Source organism: Rhyacophila brunnea, unplaced genomic scaffold (genome assembly GCF_057557595.1).
Source record: "Rhyacophila brunnea isolate RB1 unplaced genomic scaffold, BYU_Rbru_1.0 scaffold_20, whole genome shotgun sequence".
NCBI classification, from domain to species: domain Eukaryota; kingdom Metazoa; phylum Arthropoda; class Insecta; order Trichoptera; family Rhyacophilidae; genus Rhyacophila; species Rhyacophila brunnea.
Window position 1 is genome coordinate 14,790,536 of NW_028232860.1, and position 9,870 is coordinate 14,800,405.

Genomic DNA, 9,870 nt, shown 5'->3' on the forward strand with positions numbered 1-9,870 from the left:
ATTTCCATTATGCGATATCACGCATCGGGAATTTATATCAATATCACCTTTATTGTATTGGCGTTAGAACAGTGTTTCTAGTGTCAATGTTCATTTGAGCGAACCCGTTCGAACCGAACCATTCGGCAGACCGACAAAAAGCATCGGGAATTTAAAGCAATATCACCTTTATTGTAATGGCGTTAGAACAGATTATGCCATTCGGCAGACCCGACAAAAAGTAAGTGTCATTTTTTTTTCCAGATGCTTCGTCCATATTAATGTCATTGATAATAATAGATTATTTAAGAAGAAGACTTCTCATCTACAGAATATTAAAAATAGTTGTGTAGAATTTATAATCACATTTAACTTTGATGTCGATTTGTATTCATTCAATTTGTAGATCTCAATTATTCATTATGTACAAATTGTATTTTGTAAATATTATAAACACTGCTTGTTTCTTTAGTTTAATAAAGTTTGTATGAACATTATTTTTTTATGTGTAAAATGAGTTAAACAAAATGTAATTAATTATAATAAAAAACTTTATTAAATACACAATAACTTAAACAATCATAACTGTCTTCTATATAATATAGTATTATTTATATTTATACATTTTCCTCTATGCAACATCATATGGTTATAGCTGTAGGAAAAAACATTGCTCATGAGAGAACAAAGCAATCAATTCAAGTTTAGAATATTTCCAATAAAATAATAAGGTTTTGAAAATCAACATAATTTTCAAACTCAAAAATAGAATACAGAATGATGCTAACCATATAATATAACCATTATCCGAATACTATATTTACATTTTGATATTGGTAGTGAATTCGGAGAAAGAAGACCTCAATGAAGTCATTGTTCAATTCTTTTTGACCAGTTCTGTAAGGTTTTCCTTTACATGGTTCAATCCCTGAAAATGAAATAAGACTTTATTAAAATAGTGCATGTCAAAATGAAGTAATAATTTATTATTGTATTGAATTCATCTTATATTTTTCACTGACTACCATACCAAAATGTCCATCCTTATTTTGGTTTAGCAAATTTGAATACACAAAATATGTGATCACCAACATAATAACTGATCCTTGCTTTTTGACTAACATTTAATATTTTTTTTCTATAAATATATGCCAACAGACGTAGCACATGGGCACTGCGTTTAAAAATTAGTTTAAAGTGAATAGAAATTTTGGTAAATGTGCCGCAGAAGTGGACATGAGATTCTACAACTTTCTTTTTAGACCAAACCTAACCTAACCTAACCTAATCTAACCTACCCCAACCTAATATTACCTCATATAATCTTAGTTTGTGATAATGGTATATCAAAATGTATGAAAATTTCAAATTTTCAATCAACGATTATTGGATCGAAAAGCCGATGCGCCGACAGAAAAAGGTATTTATTATAATTGTCTACATGGAATAAACTGTTTTCGTAAAAAAAAAATTATTAAAGCTCGTGTCCACCTCTGCGGCACAATTACCGAAATTTTCAATCAAAATGGTATAAAAATATCAAAATAATAGCAATTTTTTTTTACTTTAAAATCCTCTGTAACAGCGGTTAGCAACCATCTTATAAATGCGTAACATCAAAATTAAAATTTAACAAATTATGTACCACCTTGTGTATAACATTGAAAATAAATGGTATTTTAAAAAGACTCCTTTTGGATGAGAAATTATTGCACAAATTATCCAAGTACCTATCGATGACACTAGTGGTATAAGTACTATTGAATGAGAACCGCTGCTCTATAATTTTTATTTGCAGTTTCACGTGTACGCAGGAGACATTGAAAAATTAACAATCATATTTGTTGCAATTGTAAATCAAATCAAAGGTGAACGACATTAAGTATATATACAGTATTTGCATTATTGACAAAAATCAAAATTCTAAGAATTGTACGAAATACATGACACACAACCCCATATGTGTCCATATGAAAATTCGGTACAAGTCGGTTATGGGGAAGCCAGCGGCAAACACATTTTGAATATAGCCGATATAGTACTGGATTATTTGTTAGGTTGGGTTAGTTTAGTTTAGGTTAGATTAAGATAGGTTACTTAAGGTTTTCATTCTTGAATTCATGAATTTTGCTAAAATCGGCTATGATAATTAGCGCAGTTTCCGCCTGGCTTCCCCATAACTGACCTGTACCAAAAATTCTTTTATCAGTTTACGTTTACAGGAAGAAATAAAAACTTCAAATGAAAATATCAGCTTTACACTTTTCATTAATATACCAGATTACAGCTGATATATTTACCTAATAAATTGTAGAAAAAGAAAGACCTCTGAGAAAAACTTAACAATCAAGATAAGTATATAAATCCTTCACATAGTAAGACAATAATTTAATAATATACACGGCAAAACTAATGAGATTTGTTTATAGAAGCATAATTATTAAATAAAGAAGATGCATTGGTAATATTATAGAGCTTCATGTTAAGGTGTTTTGAGACCAAAAACCTAACACAACCTAGGTACTTATTTTTGGGTTACAGTAAGTTGTGTTAGGTTTTGGTTTGGTTTTAGGTCTTAAAAGACCTCGATCATAAAAACGATACTATAAAATGACCGACGCATTATTTCGAATTCGTAATATAATAAGTGAATAAGAGTGCTTACTATTAAAATAGGTAAATCTTTTTTCTCTTCTTTCCTTACTAAGTTTTCAACATTTTGAAGAACGGTCCATCCCCAGTGCACTCCGATGAGTCCTGGTATCATGACGATTAAAACCAAATTGTTTTTCAGAAATGCTCTAAATCTAGACATGCTATAAGAAGTAACGAACCCAATTCAATATGTATTATAATAAATACTCGATCTAGTCTTACATAACCTATTAAACGTTTTGACAGATGTGTCAAATGTTTACAATTACAACCTGATTCGTTGCATGCACTATGTCGCTTCACACCATAGATCTTGACACAAAGCGACAGCAAGCTAATGTCACAATGTGAAGTTGTAAAATAAATATTTATAAAAAATGTCTCTTTGGCCTATTATGTTTTGTTTTATTTATTTGGATATTTCAATTATAAACTATTTACATATTATAAAAACGTTGTCTTTTGAGAATAAATTATCTGAACTAAATGAAACAATAAATTCTGTACCTCAGAGGCAGACGGATGCAAATCCAAATACCCAATTGTTCAGGAGAGCCAAAAAACAATTTTTATTTTAAACGAATACTCATAACTTCTAAGAAAATATACATAGAATGATCATTATTTTTTTTTATTCTAATTCAATTAAAGTACTTCTAGAATATGTAAGAAAGGAATAAATATAATACAATTTTATATCTAAAAAAAATTAAATAAAAAACGTAGTGTTGATTTGCATCCTTCTGCCTCTAAAGATTGTGGATTTGCATCTTATTTGGATATTATTTACCTAGCCAAAATAAAACAATTTATAAGTTAAAAAAAATTATAGGTATAAATATAACAAAGCAAAACCCATTTTTTTTTTAAATTTTATTATGTCATCATCATCATCACCAGCCTGAATCTATTCACTGCTGGATAAAGGCCTCGCTAATCTCCAAGCTGATTCCACTTCTCTCGTTCCTGTGCGTTGCATTGCCAAGTTTTTCCGCAGAACTTTATCATTTCATCGATCCAGCGGCCTCTAGGTCTACCTTTCGGATGTTTTTTACCTCTTGGATATACCACTGGATGACTAAATTTGTCCAACGATTATCCTTTCTTCGAGCCATGTTCCAGCCCATTTCCATTTGAGGTTTTTAGCAAACTCTATCACATCATTAATCCTTGTCTGTTCCCTTATCCACTCATTCCTTTTTTTGTCCTTTTGCGTTATGCCCAGCATGCACCTTTCCATACCACGTTGTGCTACTCTAAGTTTCTGGATCTCTCTTTTACTTAGGCTCAATGTTTCACACGCATGTGGTTACGGGAAGTACACACTGGTTGAACACTTTGCACTTTAGGCATTTTCGAAGAAATTATTCAGGAGGCCAAAAGCACTCCAGCCTAGCTTTACTCTGCGAACAATTTCATCAAATATACATCCATCTATAGACACTTATTGTACCAGATAGATGTAGTTTTTCACCTGTTCGAGCTGAATGCCATTGATGAGGATCTCTTTTTGGCCCGCAAAGCAGTTTAACATGACTTTATTCTTTGATACATTTATTTTCAAGCCTACTTTGTTGCTTACTCCAGCGAGTTACTGCATTCTGCTTTGGAGGCCTTCTGAGTCTTGCAAACTACTATTTATTGTTATGGGCAAAGTGTAGATGACTCACGTATTCTCCATTTATGGGGACCCGTGTCATTCCAGTCAAGTTGTCTAAATAAGTCTTCAAATGTAGCTGTAAATAGTTTAGGTGAGATTGTATCACCTTGTCGGACTCCTTTGCTGATAGGAAATGCGCGATGGTTTATGGAGGTGTTGTTGCGCTACTGTATATATTATTGAAAATATTTATATAGCGCCCGGGGATTCCTCGATTTCTGAGTGCATCGAGTATTGAAAATTTCTTTATGGAATCGAACGCTTTCTCATGGTCTATAAAACCCATGGATAGCGGCAGCTTGTATTCCTGTTACCGCTCTGATTTCTCTGATGACTTGGATAATATGATCCATAGTGCTGTATCCTCCTCTAAAGCTCGTTCTCCTGGCTGGTTCTCGTCTAGTACATATTGCAGACGGTTTGAGAGAATTTTATCTTAGTGGATTATTGGATTTGCATCCTTCTGCCTCTAAGGTTGGTATGGCACTTGCATCTTTATCTTTCTTATCATCTTTCTCTCTGCCACTAATAGATAAAGCCTTTAGCATGACGATTCTTATAAAAACTCATTTTCCCCAAAAACGGAGTTGCATCCGTCTGCCTCTGAGGTACAGAATTGATTTCGAGTATGACTTGAAAATCCAAATGAAAGTATGGGTATTACGGAATTCAGAGGAAAAAAAATATATTGAATAAGTAGAACACTCGAATGGCAATGTCAAAATTCAGCCCACTGACAGAAGTGAATCTTTTTACATAAATAAATTCAAGTTGACATCTTTAGATGTGCAATTCAACCAGTAAATGCTGTAAAATACTTTATATATTTTTCAAACTGAAATTAAAATAATGACACCGGAAAATGAATTCAAAAGACGATAATAATATGACCCCCACCGAGAGGTTAGGAAATACTCGGGCGATGAATCAGAATACTCACAACAGAACCGTTTCGTATCCGTTCATACCGAATTCTTCCACTTCTCAGCCGTCTTCTTCCCACTCTCCTAATAATTCTGGGTCTCTATACGAGAATCGAAGGTTGGGTGTGACATCCACATTCATTCCTGAGCATCCACAAACATCGCAAGACAAAACAGATGATGGAGCAGACATCAAAGGAAAGGTCGAATCGCGCCTTTTATCTATGTGGAATAACATGAAATATGGATGGACTGTCAAAATGAAAACAAACTTTTCGAAAGAATCACCCGTTTGGTTGCTAGGGAGATGCTACCACAGGAAACTTAGCCCGACTGATTCTCTCGAAGGTTCTACTGAAATCGGTACGGACGCCACTGCCCAGCAAGTCGCCGAACAGCTTGAAGGAGAAGGCATCGAGGGTTTTAAAATTGATTTCTTGAGCAGATTATGGATGACTTACAGACGAGAGTTCCCTTTGTTGAATGGCTCAAATTTTACTTCCGATTGTGGCTGGGGATGCATGCTGCGTAGCGGCCAGATGCTTCTTGCTCAAGCCCTCATGTGTCACTTTTTGGGACGCTCCTGGAGATGGTGCGCAGACCAGAATATTCTCTCCGCCAGAACCTACCAGGAGGACTGCTGCCATAGAATGATAATCAAATGGTTCGGGGACAAGCCTTCATTCAACAGTCCGCTGTCCATTCACCAGTTGGTGACCCTCGGGGAAACGATGGGCAAAAAACCGGGAGATTGGTATGGCCCAGGATCGGTTGCATATCTTCTCCGCTTGGCTGTGATTGAGGCATCTAAAGAAAACTACGAATTCGACGATTTATGCGTCTACGTAGCTCAGGATTGCACGATATACATGCAAGATTTACAAGAACAATGTTTGAAAGCCAACGGAGCGTGGAAAGCTTTGATTATTTTAGTCCCCGTAAGACTCGGGGCGGAAAAACTTAATCCGATTTATGGAGCGTGTTTGACATCTGTTCTGAGTCTGGAAAATTGCATCGGTATAATCGGAGGCAAACCGAAGCATTCGCTGTATTTTGTCGGGTATCAAGATGACAAATTGATTCACCTCGATCCCCACTATTGTCAAGAAGTCGTAGATGTGTGGCAGCCGAATTTTCCTGTCACTTCGTTTCACTGCCGTTCGCCGAGGAAGATGCCGTTGATAAAAATGGATCCTTCCTGCTGCATCGGATTTTATTGCGCAAATCAAATCGATTTCCACAATTTTGTGAATACAGTGCAGCCGTTTTTAATCCCGCCTACTTCAATGGGCATGTCGGAGTATCCCATGTTTGTGTTTTGCGACGGTAAGAGTTCCGACGCTCACGTCCCGTCATTCCGATATTCAAATCTGGAAACCGACGAACGGTGGACTTCCAGTAGTGTGAATGACAGCGACACCGATTTAGAATGTGAGGAGTTTGTTATTATTTAATAGATAATACAAAAAATAGTGAAAGCAATGTTCCCAATAATGCCGAACATGCTAAAAATTAGAGCCTAATATTATTAATTATTTCAACATGTCATAATTTATTTTGTCTACTACATGCATAATTAATTGTACAACTTAAACTACCTATTATAATAAAAACTAGCCGATATTCTTGTATAATGTTGAATCTTGAAGATACAGTTGACTCTCGACTTACCAGAACGTTTTTTACCTTAGATGGAAAACTCTATCCCCTAGTCAAGGTGTGATCTAATTAGACCAACAAGGATTTGGGATATGTTTGGGTCTCAACCTTAGCAATCTTTAGACGTTGCAGGAAAAATAACTATATCATTGTACATTATATAATTTAGAAAAACACTAACTGAGAGAGTATATCACAACCAATAGAAAAAACTTTTTTGAAAAAAGTAAGCCAACCGGTCGGGAATCGAACCCGGCATCTCCAACGGGTAAACGCCCCAAACTCGTCGCATTCAGCCATTATGCTACGGAAGACATACTAATGACGACAAATATTTAAGCTATTGGCTATTAAATACCTACCACTCAGCGCTCTTCGAAATCATTCTCTCAGTTGGTGTTTTTCTAAATTATATAATGTTCAATAATCAGAATGATATATTCTTAAATCTTGTGAATTATTCGTTTGAATAAAAGAAATAGTTAATTATATCATTGTAATCCGAAATACATTAACACCGTAGAAGAGTATTATTTTTAAATTGAAAATAAAGCCATTTCATAAAATATCCACGGTTATAATAGAACATAAATTATTCTTATGTCAACACACTTGTTGAAAAATAGAGTCGGCAGTGGCAAAGGGTGGAGTTGGACTGTTATTAAGATCCGACATAAATAGCACACACAAAACTTTGTCAGTCATACGTATTTGTTTTCATTGAACTAGGTTTACAAATTGCAGATAGTGTTGGGTTAGTTTTTAAAATTCAACTATACCCAACGTAACCAAGCCTATAATAGATAATAGTAAATGATATTTGCCTAGGTATGTATATAAATTTTATGGTCGTTTAATATAATTATTATCTCATGGTCCATTCGTTCCCATTCAATAAATGCTAAAATAATTAGAAAAAAATTGATTATAAGAGCACATAATTTAATAATAGTGAATCACTTAGCATTTCTCCATAGAATTAACATAAACATTAAATTTAATTCATATGCTTTAAAACTATTTTTCCACAACATACTGCGAATTTATTCATTCAGTGTGTAATAATGATTATGATAAGTTTGATTTTCAATACTATTAATCCACCGTCTACTTTACAAGACACAAGTAACCCGTGAGTCAACTGTTCAAGCTTTTCTTCATAGTTCAATATAATAATAACTATTTACATTATATCATGACAATATTTGGATGCGTACTATTGTAAACTTTGAAAAATGTCAGGTCTATATTGCTAAGATTGCTTTCAAAGTAAAGCGAAGCGGTAAAGGATATCATTGCGCACTGCCTCACACTTTGTGGATGAAATTGATCGTTATGCTATCAGAAAAACACGGCTATGTTATATTTTGATGTGTGTGGTATGGGTGTTTCCATGGAGAAATTTCTTGATGAGAGTTTTGATTTTGAAATTGAGGAAGAACCTAGTGAGGCGTTTAATTTAGAAGATAAAAAGTCTGGAAATGCAACAGTCATTAGTATTTGCCAAGTTAGTCTCATAGCCAATAAGCGTCACGTTTATGTATGGCATAAATTGATTAGATTTGTGTGAAAAATAAATACTTTCAAATGTAATTGAGTCTGCACCGCTATTCTATTATTTAAATTTAAAGTCTATATTACAATTATTCAATTTATATTGTGCAGTTTTCATTTTTTTGCCGTTGTATGTCAATTAAAATATTTTATTTAATAATGTTATAAAGAAAAATCAGAATTTTAACCATGGAATTATAACAGTTAAGGCCGGTTCAGATTAGTCAAGTGGCGTGTAATTTAGTAACTAAATTTAGTAACTAAATATGAATGAACAGACAATTTTAGTCAAATAATTTAGTTGAGTCAATCCATTTTGTTCTAATTTTTCGGTCGAGTAGCGACCCCCACCACCTCTCACTAAATACCAAACAAGCCACGAGTATGAACATGTTATCTTTAGTCAAGTTCATTAGTTGTCGTAGAATTTCTTCCTCCAATTCTTATGATGTAGCCATTACAAATAAAGTTATTAACTTATTTATTTTTGCTTTGTTAGGTTGTGCTCTGTTCATTTTGACACGTCATTCACTAATGTACTGTGTCCGGACACTTTTCAGTTACTAAATCTTAGTAGTAACTAAATCATTCGCCACTCGACTAATCCGAACCGGCCTTTACGTAAACTTAACGGTGACATCTACGCATTTACCTTTAACTTTCAAATGCAGAGATGTCGATGTCAAGTCAGCCTTAACTATGATAATAAATAACAATAAAATGTCACTTGTTTTTTTCACTTTCAGCGTTGCTTAAGGTTACTTTGTCGATTAAGCATTGACTGTGCATTTTGCCCGTAGTCTCTATCGTGTTCTTTTACCTCTTCGCCTCACTTTGAAACACCAAACAGTGCTTTCGCATAACACTAGAATCTACAAATATTATGGTTTTTTTTATTCATAGGAGCTTTCGAGACTGGTATAAGTGAGAATTTGTTTAATATATTATGTATATCGTGCTTTTGTACTTTACTATATTGTATGGAAGTCAATGTTTAGATACGTAATTAAAAAAATAATGTGATTTGTAATATTCACAACCCAACGTTCAAATGTCGCAATATAATATTTTAATTATTCTGCAAATATAGATACTAATTTGCTTATTGTATTCATTTCACCACAAAATGTATGTTTTACATTCCTGATACATATCCACATGCTTACGCAAGTTTTTTTTTTTAACTAGATTATTATGTAAAAATCCAAAGAATAAATGATATTCTTTTTGCCAAATCTATTAGAACAAAAAAAAAATTGTTAAATCGTCTGATTATAATAATTTCACATAAAAATTTAAACACTAATATTTCTACGAACAATTATATTAGTTTCCGAAAACATTTATCTTTCACGGAACAATGTTTAATTACGAATTATTATTATTTGGAATATTATTATATTGACATAATTTTAATTAGTATTTATTAACATAATTTAA

The 9,870-nt window shown here is 33.5% G+C and overlaps 2 protein-coding genes across 2 annotated transcripts; one reads left to right on the forward strand and one right to left on the reverse strand.

The window, feature by feature from the left end:
• Positions 1-723: 723 nt before the first annotated feature.
• Positions 724-2,918, reverse strand: LOC147071261 (uncharacterized). The gene is made up of 2 exons (XM_085948379.1): positions 2,645-2,918; positions 724-907 (listed from the first exon to the last, which is right to left on the reverse strand). Exons 1-2 carry the CDS (start codon positions 2,792-2,794, stop codon positions 857-859), a joined length of 201 nt encoding a protein of 66 aa, XP_085804505.1. The 5' UTR covers positions 2,795-2,918; the 3' UTR covers positions 724-856.
• Positions 2,919-4,985: 2,067 nt separating this feature from the next.
• Positions 4,986-9,667, forward strand: Atg4b (Autophagy-related 4b). The gene has a single exon (XM_085948036.1). It carries the CDS (start codon positions 5,157-5,159, stop codon positions 6,669-6,671), a length of 1,515 nt encoding a protein of 504 aa, XP_085804162.1. The 5' UTR covers positions 4,986-5,156; the 3' UTR covers positions 6,672-9,667.
• The last annotated feature ends 203 nt before the right edge of the window (positions 9,668-9,870 follow it).

Excerpts from the sequence above, each read along its gene's own strand:
- Atg4b (XM_085948036.1), top strand. The coding sequence starts at position 5,157 with ATGAATTCAAAAGACGATAATAATATGACCCCCACCGAGAGGTTAGGA.
- LOC147071261 (XM_085948379.1), bottom strand. The coding sequence starts at position 2,794 with ATGTCTAGATTTAGAGCATTTCTGAAAAACAATTTGGTTTTAATCGTC. Across the intron at positions 908-2,644 it reads AAGATTTACCTATTTTAATA|GGATTGAACCATGTAAAGGA; the intron begins GTAAGCACTCTT and ends TTTCATTTTCAG.